The sequence below is a fragment of the Coptis chinensis genome, chromosome 7 (genome assembly GCF_015680905.1).
Source record: "Coptis chinensis isolate HL-2020 chromosome 7, ASM1568090v1, whole genome shotgun sequence".
Lineage (NCBI taxonomy): Eukaryota > Viridiplantae > Streptophyta > Magnoliopsida > Ranunculales > Ranunculaceae > Coptis > Coptis chinensis.
This window is the reverse complement of record NC_141462.1, coordinates 12,280,898-12,302,631: the sequence shown is the minus strand read 5'-3', so window position 1 is coordinate 12,302,631 and position 21,734 is coordinate 12,280,898. Positions and strand designations below refer to the sequence as shown.

General features: G+C 36.4%; 1 protein-coding gene and 2 pseudogenes across 4 annotated transcripts; all 3 read left to right on the top strand.

The window, feature by feature from the left end:
* The first annotated feature begins 66 nt into the window (after nucleotides 1-66).
* On the top strand, nucleotides 67-2,508 carry LOC147486052 (cytochrome c-type biogenesis CcmH-like mitochondrial protein; annotated as a pseudogene). Its single transcript, XR_015202749.1, has 4 exons — nucleotides 67-346; nucleotides 1,210-1,369; nucleotides 2,098-2,241; nucleotides 2,323-2,508. The product of XR_015202749.1 is annotated as a cytochrome c-type biogenesis CcmH-like mitochondrial protein (transcript).
* Nucleotides 2,509-6,035: 3,527 nt separating this feature from the next.
* Nucleotides 6,036-10,423, top strand: LOC147486051 (uncharacterized; annotated as a pseudogene). The gene is made up of 10 exons (XR_015201977.1): nucleotides 6,036-6,143; nucleotides 6,745-7,055; nucleotides 7,138-7,342; nucleotides 7,504-7,592; nucleotides 7,684-7,829; nucleotides 8,160-8,403; nucleotides 8,507-8,611; nucleotides 8,773-8,955; nucleotides 9,350-9,554; nucleotides 9,741-10,423. The product of XR_015201977.1 is annotated as an uncharacterized LOC147486051 (transcript).
* A 3,769-nt stretch (nucleotides 10,424-14,192) lies between these two features.
* LOC147486050 (uncharacterized) lies at nucleotides 14,193-19,435 on the top strand. Of its 2 annotated transcripts, none has more exons than XM_086569857.1 (10): nucleotides 14,193-14,384; nucleotides 14,918-15,202; nucleotides 15,297-15,501; nucleotides 15,579-15,669; nucleotides 15,786-15,931; nucleotides 17,153-17,396; nucleotides 17,488-17,592; nucleotides 17,734-17,916; nucleotides 18,441-18,645; nucleotides 18,789-19,435. In XM_086569857.1, the coding sequence occupies exons 2-10, from the start codon at nucleotides 14,983-14,985 to the stop codon at nucleotides 19,268-19,270; spliced, it is 1,881 nt and encodes a 626-aa protein (XP_086425983.1). In that variant the 5' UTR covers nucleotides 14,193-14,384; nucleotides 14,918-14,982; the 3' UTR covers nucleotides 19,271-19,435. The 2 variants fall into 2 exon arrangements, with proteins under 2 accessions (XP_086425983.1, XP_086425984.1); XM_086569858.1 differs by having other exon boundaries at nucleotides 14,245-14,384; nucleotides 14,966-15,202.
* The last annotated feature ends 2,299 nt before the right edge of the window (nucleotides 19,436-21,734 follow it).

The window sequence follows — 21,734 nt, the reverse complement described above, 5'->3', positions numbered from 1 at the left end:
AGGAAGGCCCAATAATAAAATAAAACATTAGGCAGGCCCAAATGTTTAGGCCTTGCTATAATTTCGGTTTTCGACTACCTATTTGGCAATTGGCATGGCTGGAAAGTTTGAGCCATTTTCCTCACTGTCTCTTCATTTTAAGTTTTGATACCTTCGAATTTGATATCAGTTTTAGTTCTCTGAGTGATTTCAGGCTTTGGGTATTCTCCATTTTTGGTTAATCTTAGCATAGTTTGTTGGAATTTTCTGAGTTTCAAGTTTGCTTCTAAACTGTTTGAAGTAATGCCACAGTGACAAAAATCTTCTGAATTCTTGTTTCTAAGTAATTCCTTCCTTTATATACAAGGTAAATAGTTTGAATCATTTTGTTATCCTTAGTTAGAATCGAAATGAAAGTGAAGCAAGAAAGAAATGTGTTTTTTTTAGATATTCTAAGTTTAAGGGTACTTAATCTTGTTGCTTAACTTGTTGTTATGGTGGATAAAATGTCTTTGCAAATGTTATTACAAGTATGGTATTGTTTTGGTCGGGATTGAAATGAACAGAATTTAGCATAGTAAACATATGAAACTCATGCTTGACCCTAAACATGGAGGCTTAAAATCCATTTTATAAATGGGTTTTGGTTATTGTTGTATTGTATGTGAGAAATGGTTAGTTCGGCTTGTTACACGAGCAAATATCGTTTGTGTTTGATTGCACTAAGGAGAAGTCAGACTGAAGGTGTTTAAAGGGCTATTTTTTCGTAGTGCGTAACAACATGATAAAATTTTCTGTCGTAGATGTGTCAAATTTAGTAAAAGTTTTCTGCCAAATAAATACAATAATTTTGCTTGCATTTGTCATTCGTGGAATGAGTATGGACTATGGAGTGGAGTGGCTCTTATACCAGGTAATGGCCCCACTCTAACTTCTCAGACCTTATGTTTCTTTGTTTGGTTATGCAATCTTTTGTTTTCTAGTTGTACAGAATGGAGCCTTAGTTGCATGCATTTGTTTCAATTGATTGAAACTACACAATAATGCTTAGTTCATATGCTGCGTCTCTACTCTCTAGTTTGTATTTTTCCCTTAGGAATTTTCGAACACTTTTAGAAGTAATCCGTAGTGCTTATCTGATTTTTCATGTATTCGTCTCACAATAATTTATATAAAAAGAACTTTTGAGTTTCCTTGTCTAAAATTTGTTTACAATAATTGTGGACTCAGGTAATTCTCTTTCAAGATGAACAAAGGAGATGAAACAGTTACGAAACAACGAATAGTGGATGCTCGCGCAAGAAATATAAGCCACAATGTACGTTGCACTGAGTGTGGAGGACAGTCCATTGAGGACTCCCAAGCAGATATAGCCATTCTCCTTAGGCAGGTATACAAAATGGCCTTCAGTTATCTCCAGCTTTTATTTCCATGTTTTCTTTAATTTTTAGAAGAGGGCAAGCTAGATATTTTGTCGAGTGATGAAATATAGCAGGTGGTTGATAGCTGCTGAGTTGACATTGAAGTATATGTATTATTTAGGATAGGATCTATGATGTTCTCATCCTCATTGTGTTAAGAGTAAATTTCAGTAGTTAGCTGGAATATGATAATGTACAATTGATAGTCTATAGAAGCCACATGCATGCAAGATCTAAGATATTATGACTCTTATAGTCATACGGAATCAAGAGCAGATGATGTGATGAGTGGATCCCCAAAATTGGGATCCGTCTGTACAAATGGTTATGACTTGTGAGATACAATATTTATTCATTCGTTTGAAATGTGAAATCACTCAACTAGATGTTGATAACATCCCTCATCATTTTCCTTAAGTTAACCTCTTACACAAGATAATCTAGCAGATTTCTTGGAGTATGTGAATGAACACCTACATTCTTAAAATGGATCTGATCGGTGTACCACTATATGATCAGATTCTTTTATTTTGGGGATTTGAGTGTGGAATATACAGAAAGACTAAGATGAATAACTTGAAAAATGAATTGATAATAAATAGAATAAAAGAATGGAAAATCAACAGATATGTCTTTCTAATATGTGTACTGGTGCTACTTGCTAGTGTACTAATGCTTGTTTGTTTCACTATTGTAGATTATACGTGATGAAATTCGAGGTGGTAAATCTGACAAAGAGATCTACAAAAGGCTTGAGAAGGATTATGGAGAGACAGTGCTCTATGAACCAAAGTTTGATCGTCAGACCGCTGCTATTTGGCTATCCCCGGTCAGTTCATAAGTATTTCTCTCTATGGTCTAAAAGAAGAATTCATATTTCATGTTGTACTAATATCACTCTGGATATTGGATTAGGTTCTAGTTATGGGCTGCAGCTGGGGTTTGGGCTTATCAGAAGCATAGACAGAAAACTAACATGCACATCATGGCACTGAACCTTGTGAGAGGTGTTCCATTGACCCCAAAGGAGAAACAGGTCATGCTGGAAATCTTGACACCTCCTCCACCACAAGGAGGAAAGAAGATGGTGGGGCTTCTGACATCTTGAATCCTTTCATAGGTTTGTCCTCTTCATTGTATTTGGGACTGTTGACAATGTCTTAGCCACTGCACCGATAGAGCGAGGAGATTCTGCTCTTTGGTGTCATATTTCATTATTTTTGTGAGTAGATCTTTCACTATGGTAGCACGGGCGCTGCCTTTCTCAAAGCATTATAACTTGAAGAAATCTGCCTCCACAGCAACTAATCCTTGGTCAAGAATCTCATTGTATTGCGTTTCTGCATGATCATGTAACTTTAACCCTAGACAAGATTTATATATTGGAATTTGGGTTTTGGTTTTCTATATATGAAATATTGTTTATTTGATACAGATTCTCTACTTTTTCTTTCCCCTTTCTTTTGTGTGTCTTGGCACTTAAGTTTTACTAGGAGGTTTAGGACATCATAAGGATTTCCTGTTACTAATTTGGAATCTACTATTTCATAAATAAACTCATTCTGTGAACTGCTTTTTTAAGTATAAAGTATTGATTCCTGGTCATGAGGAACCAGTTGGAAAAATTGATGGCATTAGTCGTTGATGGTTCTGTACCTTAGTAGCATGATACAGGGGATACATTTTTGGGTGAAACTTAATAGAGCACAGACCAGTGTGTTCTGTGCTCTATTAAAACTTTCACTTTACAGGCTTGCAGCTTGCGGGTAATTAGACCTTTCTAAATTGATCATTAATGTGTGCACATATCTGGCTCAGAAGAAATATGACTGTTTCCAGAGAAAGGCATGTTTATTGTGGTCTGTACTCTGCAGACTGTAGAGATACTCCCCATACTAAAGTCAGAATAAAGCTGTTCAAGACTTCAAGTAGGCCATTGCCGTCGAAGGAAATAGAAATGCTATTTTTTTTTTCATCTTCCTTCATAATAAAATATTGTATCACAAATTCACAATCCATTAGAAATAGTGGGAGGACCTTTTTCTTTTTGTTTTGATACTTTTTGTTTTGATTCTTTTCATTCGATGGTCACTCTGCTGGGCTCCTATCACGGAAATTTGTCGACTATTGTCTTGAGTTACTTTGAGATACAATTGAAAGAATACATCTATTTTCCCATGATGTATGGACTATGCAGATTAAAAAAATAATAAAAAAAAAAAACAAACAAACAGGTTTATTTTTCAATGAATTTAGCTTCAATATGTCTTGGCATTTAGCAGTTGCTCTCTTCAAAGAATTGATTCTACAGTATGATTTTGCTATGGTGAACTTTTATCTAGCGCTTGCTGGGAATCTTCGACTTTCCTTTTGCTCGATAAAAGTATGATTTCCTATAAAATTTGAAAATTTGGCAAGTTGTTAAAATTCATTGTCCATGCCAGATATTAATTTCTCTTTCCCTTGGACATAACCCAATAATTAACGTTATCTGCCCTGTTTTTTTTTTCATGAAAAGTTCTCAAAACATTAGAATCTCAACTTGCAGAAGTCTCAATTTGCAACAGTAAGGTGTTTCTCATTCTGCAGTGTCAATTAAAAGATGCTCGGTAGACGATAGGTCTCAGAGTGAAAAACACGTTATTTGGCATAATGTGCATATATCTATAGAGGTATGATGGACGGATACCAACGGTGTTTTTGAAATATTAGGATACAGATACGGCTAATATCATGACATAATGACCTAAAAATACAACGTACTTTGCAGTTTTTTACATTAAATACAATGTATTATTTTTCTTGCCTAAAAATACAACATATTTTCAATTTTTTACAATTGGTACTATCTGTTAAATCGGATTTGACAGAGCTCGATTTAGCCGTTAAAAAGCAGTCACGTGACTTGCACCCACCTCTTATTTTCGATTTTCATGTTTTGGAAAATTCAAATAATGCTTAGGTGGACTGTATTACTTACGTGGCTAAGTCAAATAGTGGACTCGGACATTCCCTCGGTCTAATGTTTTCCCTCCTCAACATTTTCCCCAAATCAGAAACCCAATTTCAATTCTTCCCCAATTTCTTCCCTCCAACTCTCCATGTTTTTGCATCCAACTATATATACCCACCAAAAGTGAGGGTTAGTTATAAGTTAGCCCTCTAATAGCCTCAAATTCATCCGAAACCAAAAGAACTCACTAATTAGTAAGTTATGCCTTCCTCTTCAATCAACTCCAGATACAAATGTGAATGTGGACATCCCACTGTTGTGAAGGAAGACGCTGGAGAAAACTCTTGTAACTTTTTTTCAGGGATTGACCCACCTGCATCTTTAAGTGCCGATTCAAGGGTGGATGATTTGCAATGTCATAATAGGGCATTGCAGAACAACCAATTAGATTTTTCTGTGTTTCGTGTTGAAAGAAGGGACTTGGAGTTGTTGAGGAGGCTGGGAGAAGAGAAGAAAAAAAAACAGAGGAATTGGAGAACAAGTACGAAAAGATTTGCTAGTTATTGAAATTGGCCACTCTGTTGGGTTTGTTTGGATGGTTGATTATTTTGTTGAAGTGAACATTATCTTGTTATATATTGTCAACTGTTGACATTCTTAAGTTTTTTTTGTGTGGTGGTCATCTGTAATGGAGTTTTTGTTGGTTTTTTGGTGCGTTCTTCAACAGAGAAACATTCATCACAACATTCTATGATACGTGCTTCAATTCTTTGAGAGAGGTTATGACTGAGTCCACCATTTGACTTAGCCACGTAAGTAATAAAGTCCACCTAAACATTCTTTGAATTTTCCAAAACATGAAAATAGAAAATGGGAGGTGGGTGCAACTGTGCAAGTCACGTGACTGCTTTTTAACGGCTAAATCGAGCTCCGTCAAATCCAATTTAATAGATAGTACCAATTGTAAAAAATTGAAAGTATGTTGTATTTTTAGGCAAGAAAAATAATACATTGTATTTAATGTAAAAAACTGCAAAATATGTTGTATTTTTAGGTCATTATGTCTATTAATTAATATGAATATTTTAAAATATATATGTATTCTGAAAATTATGGTAGTAATTATTTGAGTATGTGAAAAACTATTATAGCACATGTCAAAGTCAATGTAGCTTGAAGTCTCAAAAACAATTTACATTTCAACGGAGTAAAACTATCGGATCAGGTCTATTTCAGGAATTCTAGTACCCTAGAAGTATCCAGATACGGGTGCAATGATATTTTAGGAGTATATGTGTGCACATCAGTCCAAGTTTTAGGGGATCCGATACATTGTTTGATTTTTACATTTTGGGCATTGATCAAGTGAGTTGAAATAATGCCACTAAAGGTGATGTATTTTTATAATTTTATCTAATTTGTGTCTTAAAGAGTCGCGGATGATGCTATAGAATGAGATGTAGTGGATAACACCTCTTATTTCGGAACAAAAAGTGTGAAACAACTAACCAAATATGAAAGAAGAGCAAGCTAAAAGACCATGATCAAGGTTTAATTTTACCGTTATGATAAAATTATTTGGTCAGTTTGTTACTTTTTCAACACGTAACATTTTTCCAACAGTCTAACGAGCAATGTTCAGTAAAGAAAGCACTTCTATATATATATATATCCTCTTTACTTTCTATGTGATTTCATAGAAGAAAGTTTCTAAGAATCTTGGTTCTCTTTGTAACTTCTCTTAAGCATTTCATTCCTATGCTGCGGAAGTGTTGAGTTCAGTTGTCTCAGTAGGTTTTCTTTCTTCCATGAGTGTATACTATACTTTTAAACTCTTCAGTCTAGTGAGATTAATTTTTCAAACAAAAAAAAAAAATTGTATTTTTGTAATTTTTTTGCATTGAACTTTTCTAGCTTTTCTTTTGTTCTGTTATTCTGAACTTAAAATGTGCTTTGTTAACCTTTTAAAAGCTAGGATGAATGAGTGCTGTGGTAATCTTTGCTATAAGATGAATGCAGTGCTAAAGATGGATTTGTTCATAGATGCTAATGTTTGCATAATATTGGCATTTTGGTTGGTACTTGCCTTTAGCTGATTGGTTGTAATTATATGAACATATTGTTGACACTACAGTGTATACGAGACTAGTTATTGCTGTGAATTTTGAGATTTTCTGTTTTTCTTGTGTTTCTTCCATAGTTGTTACTAAACTAGCCTATGTGTTTAACAACCAATTGACTGTTAGTACCTTAGACGTGATATCTGTATTTTGCAAGGCCTCGTGTTCTCTTCTGTGCATTCAAATGTTGTAAATTTCTTCCCTTGTTTACTTTTAAACTTAGATTCATGTATCATGGTTACTAAACTTCACATGTTGTGTCAAATTTCAGGTCTTGATAACTTTTTCTTTTAACATTTAACTAGGAGTTCTTTGAAGTTTTCTGTATCTGTCTCTGGATTGGAGACATATTGTAAAGGAAAATGGTCAAGGTTCCAGTCTCCTTGGGGGGGCTATTGCTATTGTATGCCTTGGCAACTATTGCAGATGCACAGTATATGATATATAAAGATCCTAAAAGAAAACTAAATGCTCGAATCAAGGATTTGATAAGTCGAATGACTGTAGAAGAAAAGATTGGTCAAATGGTTCAGATCGAGCGTAAACTTGCAACAGGCGATGTGATGAAAAAATATTTTATTGGTAAACACTTTTCTTAATGTTCTCTTCTCATGGCTTTATGTTTCTTAGTTTTAATGGAGTAAATTTGCCCTGTTTTGGACAGGAAGTGTACTCAGTGAAGGAGGGAGTGTGCCAGCTCCTCAGGCGTTGGCTGAGGCTTGGATTAGTATGGTAAATGAGCTACAAAAGGCTGCTCTGTCTACCCGTCTTGGGATTCCAATGATCTATGGCATAGATGCTGTTCATGGCCACAACAATGTCTACAATGCCACAATATTCCCCCACAACATTGGGCTTGGAGTGACCAGGTAACCAGAGAATATGTGCATGAAGATGTTTCTAGACTTTGTCTGAAGTGCCATTGGCTTACATCTCTGTTGTCTCTCTGAATACTAGTTTTACACTCATTTATGCCAGTTCCCTATTTCTTGAGGGGTAACTCTTATTTCAACTATTTACTGTTTTCCAGGGATCCAGTACTCATTAAGAAGATTGGAGTTGCCACTGCTCTCGGTTAGAGCGACAGGCATTCCTTACGTTTTTGCTCCCTGTATTGCTGTAAGTATATACTAAAAATACTTTGTCTCCAGTACCAAATGATATTCGAAGTGTAGAGAATTTCCCTTTCAATCAAATTGAACCCATACAGGTTTGTAGAGATCCAAGATGGGGCCGTTGTTATGAGAGCTACAGCGAGGATCACAAGATTGTTCAGGCAATGACCGAGATCATTCCTGGCTTACAAGGAGATATCCCTGAAGGTTCTCAGAAAGGTGTTCCTTTCGTTGTTGGAAGGTTAAATCCTTAAATTCCACATTCCTCATTTGCATTATAACTTTCTCTATTGTTCGTCATGGGTGTAATTCCTGAACTCATAGTTAATAAACTGCACAGCAAAATTTCTCGTGCTAAAGAGCCATATAAAGTAATATCGAATATGGAAATTAACTTTTAGATATTGTCTGTTAGCCCTTCGTTGCAACTCGATCTCCTCGGACTTTCCATACTCCAGAATATCATTTTAATCAACATTTACATGTAATTTGACATGTAGCACAGCTTATGTACTAGTCGAGTCTGAACTGAAAGAGACTTGCTTTTTGCACTATCTTACTTATTCTGCAGCGAAAAAGTCGCTGCTTGTGCTAAGCACTATGTGGGTGATGGTGGCACAACCAATGGAATCAACGAGAACAATACTGTGATCAGTAGGGATGAACTATTCAGCATTCACATGCCTGCTTACTACAGTTCGATCATCAAGGGTGTTGCAAGCATCATGGTCTCCTATTCCAGCTGGAACGGAGAGAAAATGCATATCAATCGAGACCTTCTCACCACCTACCTAAAGGACACTCTTAAATTTCGGGTAATTCTGAAATCCAACTTTGTTGTAGTTCTGTTTGGACTGTACTTACTTTTATCGTACTGAGGCTAAAGGACTAATAGGTAATATTACTTTGATTCACAAGGGTTTTGTCATCTCAGATTATGAGGGTCTCGACAAGATTACCTCTCCACCTCATGCTAACTACTCGTATTCAGTTGAAGCTGGGATTAATGCTGGAATTGACATGGTTAGTCTTGTTGTAACAAGCTCTTAAGCTCAAAGAACTTATTAAGTGTGGCTGAAATTTTAATTGAAATTGTAATTTGTATTTACTTTTTGATATTTTTAAATGCATGTTATCCATAGGCATGATCGATAAATAGTGATTGTTTCTGTTTGTGTTTGCAGGTCATGGTTCCAATTGAGTATAAAGATTTTATCCATATTCTGACGTCCCAAGTGAAGAACAATATCATCCCTATGAGCCGAATAGATGATGCTGTGAAGAGGATCTTGCGTGTTAAGTTTGTAATGGGTCTTTTTGAGAACCCGTTGGCTGATACAAGCCTGGCAAACCAGCTTGGAAGCCAGGTCAGTTAGTCGATCCCCTAATACTAGATACTACAACAGTAGTTGTGGAAGGGTTTCATTTAAAATGACTTTTGTTGCAAACTTTTGTTTAGCTTATGAAGTTTCTTAGGACGGAACATAATTAAAGACACACCAGAAATATTTTGAGGATTTTGATATGAATTGGATCTGGATTCGTCAAGATGGACTAACTTTACAAACTTGTGATAGTATTGGATAAAAAACAAGTTACTTCATGGTGCAGTGATGCTACATAACCAGAGATCGAGATTGGTCTTTTAGACAGTTTTCATTTGAATTGACTCGGCCAATATATCACTTGCGCTATTACCATGTGCATACATATCCCGGGTTATGAAGTGATAGTCATGAGTGTTTTCTGATTGCTGAACAGGAGCATAGAGAATTGGCTAGGGAAGCCGTAAGGAAATCGCTTGTTCTGCTAAAAAATGGTAAATCTGCAGATAAGCCACTGCTACCTCTATCTAAGGAGGTGCCAAAGATCCTTGTAGCAGGAAGCCATGCTGACAATTTGGGTTATCAATGTGGTGGCTGGACTATCATCTGGCAGGGAGTTAGTGGAAATAACGTTACAAGTGGTATGTCTTCCACCTGTCGCACCCATTGATGTTTGTACTCTTGATAATTCCCACTTACACTCCTTTCTTAAATCCACCTGTATATGCACTCGATTTTTGCACTCTTCATAATTCATTACACTCTTTTCTGAAACATATATTTTTGTAGTTGTATTGAACAAAATGATTTTTGAGAATTGTAAACAGGAACTACAATCCTCAAGGGAATTAGAAACACAGTTGACCCAGCTACTCACGTTGTCTACAGGGAGAATCCAGATGCTGAATTTGTTAAGTCTAACAAATTTTCTTACGCTATTGTCGTTGTGGGAGAGCCTCCATATGCAGAGACCATGGGTGACAATTTGAACTTAAGGATTCCAGAGCCTAGTCCTAGAACCATTGCAAACGTATGTGGGTCTGTGAAGTGTGTTGTCGTTGTTATCTCTGGCCGCCCTGTTGTGATCCAACCATATTTAGCTTCAATGGATGCCCTTGTAGCGGCATGGTTACCAGGTTCTGAAGGGCAAGGCATTCCAGATGTTCTCTTTGGCGACTATAAGTTCACTGGGAAGCTAGCACGTACTTGGTTCAAGACTGTCGATCAGCTCCCAATGAACGTTGGTGATTCTCACTACGATCCTCTCTTCCCCTTCGGATTCGGACTCACAACATAGCCAAAAAATAGGACTAGAAGTCTACTGTATATATTGTAAGTTCTAAATTTGTACCAACCGCCAAAATCTTATACCAAGTGTGTATGGGATCATTGTCCAACTTAGAGTTCCATTTGTTGTTGAAAATTTATTAAGATGAAGGCCTATTCTCTCGTTATTATAATCATCACTTGTTTCTGCAGTTCTGGAATAAGATTCACTGTTGAAGTTAAAGACTGTCTTTCTTGCAAAATTAATTTGTACCTTAAATTTCCATATTTTAAGTGTTTTGAGCAAATAATTAGATGCAAATACCCTAGTACTTTTATCTTGAACATTGTCTGTTTTCATGCAGCTTGTATCACCAGACAGCGGTCGATCTATACCCCACACATTTTTTTTTATGCACGTAATGGCCTGCAAACCTAGGACCTCTAGGGAGCAAACCCAGGGCTGGCCAGGCCAATTGGTCTACCCGTTCAGGCTCTATACCCCACACATTGATCTTTCGACTCCAGCTCTTTGGCTATCGGAGGCAGTTTACAAGTATTGGTATATTGGTATATTATTCAGCCATTCATTATGTTGCGTAGAATCTGAACATTTAAACAGTATCCACTATCCAGTCACTGAGCTCCTACACTTCATTGTAAATTTCTGACGATGGTTATTCTGGTGAACCTGCTATATGCTGGCTTGTTTGGTTGGCAAAATCTGCATAAATCATCTCCATAGTTAGAAAATCAACCATTTTTTAGGATGCAGGTGCCGACTAGTAAGTTGGTAAAAATTTTGAGTGATGATATCAGAGGGTCTGGGGCTCGAACCCCACCAACATTTGACATTTAAATTTGTAAGCTGTTGTCTCAGCTCAGTCTATAACACCCAATATATGCTACAACTGACAAAATAAAGGATCGAAGAAATAAGAGAATTAGATAATTCAATCAAACTATTGACTAAAACAGCGGAAAATATAAACTATATATACGAGCGTAGCATATGATATTATTATTATTATTTGTAAGGATGATATAATTATATTGTTGCTGTGGTAGATACAGTACAGCTAGTCGTTAACAACTTCACATGCAGTGATACAGCAGAGCAAATTAATAGTCCAGTCTTAGTCATTTTTTCAGAGAAGGAACTTAGGCCCGTAATGTGGAATTCTGTAGTTGATCCGTTTCTTACGCTGTATATATGTGGCATATCTTTCTAGATGATAAATTGATAGTCATTGTTGAAATTGCATGCGACGTCTTAATCATTGTCCATTCATGTTAATCACATCGAGAATGTATAAATGATGAGTATTTCTACAGCAATTCACACTTTTGAACCGAATTTGTGAACACACTGACGTGGCAAGCAGAGAGACCTTGATTTTCAGTACTTCTTTGACCAATACACACGCACCCCCTGCCTCATGAGTGCCACGTCAGTGTGTTCACAAATTCGGTTCAAAAGATTCGGTTGCTATAGAATTTTGGATAAATGATAGTTCGCATTAGTACAGAAGACTACAGACTGTATACGAGTAGGATTTATTAAAAAATACTAGTCATGGTAGCAACCATCAAGGAGTGAATAGGATTTAAAAAAAGAACATCAAAATGGATTAAAAGAAGGAAGGTTTTACCTGTCTCATATTCCTCAAGCCTCAAGTTTGTATTTTGTAGCTGTTATTTTCCTTGTGTGTGAACAAACTTTGTTTGTTGTTTCATATTCCTTTCTTTCATCAACTACATTATATTGTCACTATCGTTTTGAGTAATGCATGAGACCAAACAGAAGTGACAAATAGAAAAAGCAAACTCTAGGTAGGAGTCATTGTCTTTCGTATTGCTGTTGCTTTTCCTTAATTATTTCGTCATTTTTTGCTCATTGTGATGAAAAAAAGACTACTACACATCGACTTATCTGTCCCTGTGCGCCATTGTTTGCAAATCCAGGTTAATTTTGGCCACATTAGTAAAAACTCTGCATGTAAAGCAATTTATTGGCATGTACTAGGTCACTGTTCGATAAAAAGATCGAAAAAATAATTCATCAAAAATATTGTAAATTAGTCCGGCATTTCTTCTGTCATCTATGATTTTTATAGAGCCTGGGATACTGTCCAATGAAGTAAACACAGCATAAAAACGTTATTTACAGGGCATTAACAATGTCGCCATTTGGATGTCCATCGAATGGCATATAACAAAGAAGAGAAGAGTGGAACGACAAATTCCACCTCATAAGGTGATATTTGGTTGTGTCACCCCCTCACCATAGCCACTAGATTGTTTTTTTGGAGTGAGTTTAAAAAAAAATCTCATCTCACCCATCCGACCCAAAAAAAGTGTGGACTATTTTTGGGCTCAATTTTTATGGGATATTGGGCTCTAGAAACATGAGTAGAGGGAGGAGGCGTGGATGTGCCGAAAGTGCACGTTGGGGGTGTCGAAAGCGCACATATCTTTGCGGTATGGGGGGCGGATGCTCGTCGGGGGCGCCGAAGACGCGCGTATCTGTGCCGCACGGGAAGAGAATGTGCGTCGGGGGTGCCGAAAACGCATATATATGTGCCCTACAGGAAGGAATGCGCGTTGAGAGCGTATCGTACAGTCACGGCAAAATACTAGTTACCAAAAAAAGAATGGCATATATTTGCTAGTTATATACTTATATTGTTACGGATATGTTGGAAAGGTATCCACGTTGTTGTATGGTGGGCTTCACGTTTGCTTTCGATAATGTTGTCGTCTCAAGGACTGATTTAAGACTTGACTCAATATTATATTAATCACAACGGCTAGGTCCTTTTTTAAATGTAAAGTGATCGGATTATATGTTTAAACTAAACTTGCACGTTTGAATGTGGCCGTTACATGGTTTTTCGAAAAACAGATACATGTCTTTCTAAAAATATCAAATATATATATGATACTTTTTGTTTTTTTCGATAATCTAAAAATATATGATACTATAAACTATGCTAATGGGAGTTTAAATAGGAAATGTAAATCACTACTGATTGAGCAGTAATAGTGGTACTGTAGTAGAAGTACCAGAGTGATTTTTTGCTCCCAACGTTTGACATTTTTGTAAGAAGAAAATGAAGAAGAAATACACACTTTTGTTAGTTTATTTCAATTTATATTTTTTTTATTTTTTATTTTTATTTCTTTTATGAAAGACAAACTAGTAAAATTAAAAAATTTGAAAATTTTGTGTATATTGTAATTTTCTTTTCTTTTTTGTGAAAAAAATAAGAGGTGTAGGACTTAAATCTCCTTAGAGCGTTTGGAGGAACCAACGCTGGGAGCAAAAAATCACTAGAGGTACCCGCAGTGTGCCCCCTAACTAAGACACTTTTGGAGCATAGCACAAATGAGGCCCGCCCAACGGTTATATTTGACTCTCTTTTTGCATATTTTGTTGACTTATCTTGTTCGAAAACTGGGCCGAACCAATGTATTATTATTACGCTCTATGGATAAATTTCTTAATCTTTCTAGGCCATGGTCGGAGATCTTAAAAAATCAAAAGTATACTTTCCAAATCAATATTTTTAGACTATTTTCCAATCTGCAAATACTAACTGGTTATCAAAAAAAGCATAATCTTCACTTTAAACTGTTAATCTTTTTGGCAAATTATCCAATACCCTCCTACTTGGAAAATAACATATGTAGGCAAATCATTTAAACTGTTAATCTTTTTGGCAAATTATCCAATACCCTCTTACTTGGAAAATAACATATGTAGGCAAATCATATGTGTTGTATCATATCTGGATTACAAAATCACGTTATTCTTAAGTGGATAGAAACCTTTAATATGAGGACAAAAAGAATGAGTCTAGTCAAAATATGAATCATCTCTAAAATATCATGATTAGAAGAATTTTAACCTTTTAATAAACAATTAATGTCGGCAACGTGCAGTAAACAAAGAGCACAAATGTATGTACTGGAAAGAGCGAACAAAACAACTGTGGAGTGAACTGCATTGTACAACAAAACCAGCTGTGTTTTTTTTTTAACTGAAGAAACAAAGTGTGACACTTGCTACATTGCTACCATTCTTCTGTATAAATACCAAGACCCTTCTCTTTTACTCACACTCATTTCTCTCTCTGCTTTCAAAAGAAAGATAACTGAGAGAGAGAGAAAGTGGGTTTCTTGGCTTTTCTTTCTTTCTTTATGTAAGTTGCTTCTTGTATTTTTATCTTTCTGTGTTTTCTTGGTGGTTGACTGATAGTTGATTCATTTTGATGAATGTAGTTGTTTTTAGTGATGTTCAGTGGTTATAAGCTTTATGTACACTCAGTGTTATGAAGATCTGATGCTTTGTAGTTATATTTGCATTTCTATGTGTTTTTTTGCTGTGGTTTGTCATCTAATGTATGAATATAGAAGCTTTATTGTTACTTTTAAGGTTCTTCATTTTTTTTAAAAAAGTCTTAGTAATACAAGATCATATTTTTGAGCTATTGAGGGAATGGGCTAGTTTCGTGGTGACTTTTCGCATATATTTGAAGAATGTAGCTGTTTATTGTTTGATTAAGGATGGTTACTGGTTCTACTGATAATAAAATCTGCCAATATTGAGTAGCATCTATAAACCAATGAGACCAGTTCTCTGTCTTTTCAATTAAACAGTGTTATGGTGGTTTTTTGGCTTTGATTAGATCAAATGTTGGGGATACCAAAACTCTGATACATTGTCCACTTTCAGTTTTTAGGAACTGAGTATTTGCCTCTTTATTTGGTATTTGGATTGAAGACGTATAAGAGAGGATAATGGCATGGAATCCGGTTCTCTTGATTGGGGCTCTGCTCTTGTGTGCCTTGGCAGCGACAACTGATGCAGAGTATATGAAATATAAAGATCCTAAGAAACCACTAAACACTCGAATCAATGACTTAATGAGTCGCATGACTCTCGAAGAAAAGATCGGTCAGATGGTGCAGATTGAACGCACTGTTGCATCAGGAGACGTGATGAAAAAATATTTCATTGGTGAGCATCTTTATTCCTTACTTTGTTATGTTCCTTACCATTTTGTGTTTTTAGTGTTGGAAATGACATAAAATTTGCTCTGCTGTGGAAAAAGGGAGTGTATTGAGTGGAGGAGGGAGTGTGCCAGCTCCTAAGGCTTCAGCTGAGACTTGGGTTAGTATGGTGAATGAGTTACAGAAGGGTTCTTTGTCCACTCGTCTTGGGATCCCAATGATTTACGGGATTGATGCTGTTCATGGCCACAACAATGTCTACAAGGCTACTATATTTCCTCACAACATTGGGCTTGGAGTAACCAGGTGAGCAGATAGGATAACCCATACTAATTTATATAGTCTTCGTGACTGCAAGCTCAATTTTCTTTGTTGTTGGTCAGGGATGCAGGACTTGTTAAGAGGATTGGAGAGGCTACTGCTCTTGAAGTTAGAGCGACAGGCATTCCCTATGTTTTTGCACCCTGTATTGCTGTAAGTAAACCGACCCAAAGAACTGATTCTGTAGATGAAGGCATGTCTTGGCAAGTCTGGCACTCTGAGTATTTTCTTTACATTCTCCTCACTGTTTGCTGCTTTATCTCGTACAGGTTTGCAGAGACCCGAGATGGGGTCGGTGTTATGAGAGCTACAGTGAGGATCACAAGATTGTTCAGGCCATGACGGAGATCATACCTGGTTTACAAGGAGATATCCCTGCAGGTTCTCGGAAAGGTGTTCCTTATCTTGCTGGAAGGTTAGACCCATGCCCATGTTTGTTTGCTGTTCTTTTCTATAAACAGTGTCCAACATATCTTCATTTGATGCATTTAATGTGTCATCTGTATTACGCATTATACCCATTAGGGGTTTTGGTTAACTAAGTCTAACTAATCATAAATTTTAATAAAGAGCTCTGGAAATTGAATTTCATGTAATCGGAAATAGACAATAATCTTTCCTTTTCAAATTTAAGCTTTGCAACATGGTGCCTTTTGGAGAATGAAAGAAGGAAGTGTTTGAAACGTCCTATTATCTCACACTGTCGACAGAATCTGCGGTCCTGAAATTGAAAGTTTGAAGTTTTTAAGTTGTACTCCACTCATAAGACTAAAAGTTTCTTGATTTATAGACGGGGATAAACTTACTCTTGTGGAATTTTTGATACCATCCCCATCAATAACAGCTTTGACTAATTAGTCTTTGGCTTCGAATTGTATCGGATATTTAGATGAAAGATTAAGTGAACCATGATAGGATATATACGATATAGATGATAGATTTATCTTAACAATAGTCTCATTTATATGCCATATTGGCTCCTATTAATCTTTCTACTCTGTTCAACTTTTTGTTACATGGAATCATGGACCACTTTAAATGGCGGGCCATGTGACCCTTAAGAAGAGAAAAAAGGTACATGGAAACCAAACCCATCCCATGGAAAGTGATAGCTCTTTTGGACTTTCTCACCTTCTTTTCCCCCTCATTGATGTGCAGCACATGTTTGACCCTTGTGCTAGATCATGTGATCTATTATCATACTGCACCCAAATCTGGTCCCATGTTCGATTCTAAAGTAGTACACCATTACTTCAAGATGTGGACACAACTATTACGTCATCCAAAACTGCCTAAACTCATTTATATGTCTAGTAAATATTACTGCATGCTTTCTTGGTAAAATGCCCAGTTTGTCGCTGTAAATGTTCCTAAGAATAAAGGGCATGTTATATCATGGGTAATCAAAATAAATAAATTACGCAGAGTGCACTTTGTCTTCTAAAGAAAAACAATCACGGAGATTTTTGTTGTTCAGCAATAGTGTTTTGTTCATTAACTAGATATTCCTTCAGTTATTCTAATTTGTCCATTGTTTATGCAATGTTTGTTCAATGAAATAATGAGTTTTTTATAATCATAAAAATGTAAATCCCGGCCAACTGATATCTTTCCTCCAATTCGTCGCTTTCTGCAGTAAAAACGTTGTGGCTTGTGCAAAGCACTATCTCGGTGATGGTGGCACAACCAAGGGAATCAATGAGAACAATACCGTGATTAATAAGAATGGCTTGTTCAACATTCACATGCCAGCCTACTACAATGCAATCATAAAGGGTGTTGGGACCATTATGGTCTCCTATTCTAGCTGGAATGGAGAAAAAATGCATGCCAACCGTGAACTTGTAACCAGTTACCTGAAGAATACTCTCCACTTTAGGGTAAAACCATGTGAAAAAAAACATTTGAGGTTTCTCTATATTGAGAATGAACCTACTGAGGGTGACTGATATGCATTTGTTCCTTCATCAGGGTTTTGTCATCTCAGATTGGCAGGGTATCGACAGGATCACCTCTCCACCTCATAAAAACTACTCATATTCAGTTCAAGCTGGAGTTAGTGCTGGCATTGATATGGTCAGTTGTGAGAAATGGATTTCTAATCTAATCTAGCTGTTGGAAAATAAAAATTATATATTATGAAAACTTCAATCTATCTAGTGTGTTTGGAGATATTTCTTGGGCATGATTTCTTAATAGTTTGTTTGGACTTTGCAGATCATGGTTCCATTCAATTATACAGAATTCATAGATGATTTGACCTTCCAGGTGAAGAACAATATCATCCCAACGAGCAGAATAGATGATGCTGTGAGGAGAATCTTGAGGGTTAAGTTCATAATGGGTCTCTTTGAGAACCCGATTGCCGATACTAGCCTGGTCAATGAGCTTGGAAGCCAGGTCAGTAAATTTAGTTTCCCGCTATGTTATGTTGACACAGATACATGTGTCCGTATCAACATGGATACAAAGTGTCTGACACGGTGAAACATAAAAAATTGAGGTATATACACACAATATGTGTCTGCGTTGTGTCCGACATGGACACCTGGATACGTATCCGACACAGATTATTTATAAAATATGGCGTGCCCATGTAACATAGGACTTTCCCGATCTCTGAGTTTAATTTGTGAGTTCTACTAAAGTCTTTTCCAGTTATTGACAAAGTTTAGTTTATTTTGATGAAAGGCCGAACACTTAGAGCTCGACATAAGTATGAACATCCTGTATCATTCATATAGTAGACACCCATTCTACTCTATTTACAGATTGGTGAATGATTTGGGGATTGCAATAATTCGAACGGTGTCATTGTCCATGCAAACCAACCCCCATCATATAGGATTCTTGTAACATGGCCATAATCCCCATGTATTGCTATGTCCCGACTTAGACTTACTAAGATCCTTGTGTATGAACAGGTGCATAGAGATTTGGCAAGGGAAGCTGTGAGGAAATCACTTGTGCTTTTGAAGAATGGTAAATCTACAGATAAGCCATTGTTACCTCTGTCTAAGAAGGCACCCAAGATTCTTGTTGCAGGAAGTCATGCTGACAACTTGGGTTACCAATGTGGCGGTTGGACTATCGAATGGCAGGGACTTAGTGGAAATGACCTCACAAGCGGTATGTTATACGTTTTCATTTAGCACTTGAAGTTGGTTTTTGCCCAATGCCTTGTATGATACTGTTCTCAAAGTGCACCTAGAAGAAATTAAACTTTCTGCTCCATAACTACATAAGATATTCTTTTTGACAAACGTATACAGGAACCACGATTCTTAAAGCCATAAAAAATACTGTTGATCCAGCTACTCAAGTAATCTACAGCGAGAATCCAGATGCTGGATTTGTCAAGTCCAATGCGTTCTCGTACGCCATAGTTGTTGTTGGAGAACCTCCGTATGCAGAGACAAATGGTGACAGTTTGAACTTAACTATACCTGCACCTGGCCCTAGCACCATTACCAACGTATGCGGGTCTGTCAAGTGTGTTGTTGTTGTTGTCTCTGGCCGTCCTGTTGTCATCCAACCATATCTTGCTTCAATGGATGCCCTTGTAGCTGCATGGTTACCTGGCTCTGAAGGTCAAGGTGTTGCAGATGCCCTCTTTGGTGACTATGGGTTCACTGGAAAGCTTGCACGGACTTGGTTCAAGACCGTCGATCAGCTTCCAATGAATGTAGGTGACCGGCATTATGATCCGCTCTTTGCATTCGGATTTGGACTCACAACAAAAGCAACAAAATAGATATCATCTGAGTGTTAAATTATGCAGCGAGAGGTTAAAAATTTTGTACCAAAATTCATGTACTAGGAGCTGTACCATTTCTATCAACAAAAATGACAAATTGTCCACGTTAGTCAATGAGGTTTTTTGGGACTTAGTACCTCTATAAATTTAGTTGTACTTCAATCCGTGAGTTTTTAGCAAATGCTCCCTGGCAAACATCCTTGTTTCTGTTCACAGCAAGCGGGGACATTACATTTTATCAAATGGAATGACATCTTGTCATCTGCTAGGGTCTCTTTATTTCTAAGCCCAGTTCTTCTAAAGTATTAAGAAAATAGAATTGAGACATCTTAAAGCCTAGGAACAGTTCAAAATAAATTGTGAATGAGTACAGATTAGCACTTGAATTGCTGAAAATAGTGTGGCTTACTTACAAATCCAAATTAAAATTCCTTTCCCAATTTTAGTCGAGATTTTACTTTTTCGTGAGACTTCTTTGCCCAATATTGACATGGATATGTTGTTTTTCTACACGGAAATTCGAAAGGGATGGTGACTTGGTTTTGCTTCTTTAAAATACCATGGTCCCGCAATATTTGTATTTGGATTCCAGTACAAATACTTCAGTACATCTTCAAGAAAAAAGTCGAAAATATTTCAGTACATCTTTAGAAAAATAAGAAAATTACCTGGGCGTTCAGCGAAAAATAAAATAAAATAAAAAATAATTACCTTGGCATTAAATTTCCAAATAGCAAGGTCGCGTAAGAACCCTTCAAATATAGTTTTTGCATGAATACGTTGGGTCATTTTACATCAGCTTATGAATGGAATGTGTGATAAAAACTTACTTTATGAACGTTAGGATTGTTAACATCAAACTTGAAGAAAGTGAAATGGAAACTGGACAATCACGTTCGATGATTAACTCTTTTTTACAATCACGTTCAAATGCAAAACTTTTAGGCTAAATAAAGAGTAGTGGACTTGAAACATGGATTTATTCAGACCACACATATAAATTAGGTAACAGATTACCACATATCAAAAGGTAAAGAACAGAACATGTTTCAAATTGCTATTCTATTCATGAATATTAGTTATAGATGGGAGTAAGATAACGTTCACGGAAAAGTTCGATCACAATGGAACCGGATCGAACCATAAAGCTAACATCATTCTCACAAGTACTTGGAGGGAAGTAAACTTTGCTGCCGATCAGAGTGCTAAAAGAGGAACAATGCCTGCCTGAAGGAGTAAATCCAAGCCTACTTTTGTGTTCAGGGTGGAAAACCCTCATTCTACATATTTCTGATTTCTGTTTTGAACTCTGGTAATGTCGAGAGCCTACTCAAGGTTCTCACCAGTATACAATGTAACATTATTTTATTTTTGCTATCAATACAACCAATTATCCTTAGCAAAAAAAATGATAGTATGGTACCTCCTTCGTCAGACTACACTCATTACTTTTAAGAACAAATCTGCATTTAATTTGGGATCGGATGACACAACTTACAGTGGAAATAAGCAACTAGTGCAGGTGTGGACTAATAAATTCGGTAAAACCTTTGGGTGATAATATCAGAGGTCTCAGGTCGAATTCTGCCAACATCAAAGAGTTACTAATCTCATTTAAAACAGACTTGCCCTAAACAAAAAAAAAAACAACAACTAGTCACTGATAGAGTTTATCATCACCCGACCATTCTTTGTATGCGGCGCCTCATAACACGCGGTCTTAATTATTCGCACAAAAATATGGGACCAGAACCTAAGTTGAACCATGCAACAACTTATTCGACATTTCGACCACATGCCACATACAAAATTTTCAGTCATTTTTCTTAAGACTTGTATAATTGTATTCACCCACGTTTTTCATTATATTGGATAAGAATGCATCCACGATCCACGTTTTTGCTTTTGCTCTTTTCATATTTCCAATGTTTCCGCATTTACCCGCAATTACTTCTTACAACAGTCTTACAAAGTTACAAGTTACAACGCTTCTAATAATCCTAGTTTTTTTTCCCTAAAAAGGGCAATTTTGGACACATTTATAAAAATACTAACTAATCCCAATTATAAAATAAATAAATAAAATTGTTTTAGACACATTTAAATTTCTAAATTAGGCACACCCAAATCAAAACAAATCATTTATTTGAATATATACATCCACATTGTGGGTGAATACCAACTTAATGAGGACCAACTTTCTTGGTATGGCTGGTATTGCTGATAGTTATCTAGTTTTGTTTAGTCACATGACATATTGTTTTAAAAGTTCCCCATATTTGTAGAGAAATCAGTAGGATTAAGACATTGGTATTTGATTCGTTTCAGAATATAATTAGGTTGTTATTCATTCGGAGCAGGAATCGAGTTATTTAAGGGGATGGCTAACTACGCTTGATGGTGACTGTGGAATAATTAACAACATTCACCATGACATCAGGACTCACATGATATATCATCT

What these genes read in the sequence shown, in the direction of transcription:
- LOC147486050 (XM_086569857.1), top strand. Translation starts at nt 14,983, where the DNA reads ATGGCATGGAATCCGGTTCTCTTGATTGGGGCTCTGCTCTTGTGTGCC. An exon ending in AGAATACTCTCCACTTTAGG is followed by an intron (nt 17,397 to 17,487) that starts GTAAAACCATGT and finishes TTCCTTCATCAG; the next exon opens with GGTTTTGTCATCTCAGATTG. An exon ending in TTAGTGCTGGCATTGATATG is followed by an intron (nt 17,593 to 17,733) that starts GTCAGTTGTGAG and finishes TGGACTTTGCAG; the next exon opens with ATCATGGTTCCATTCAATTA.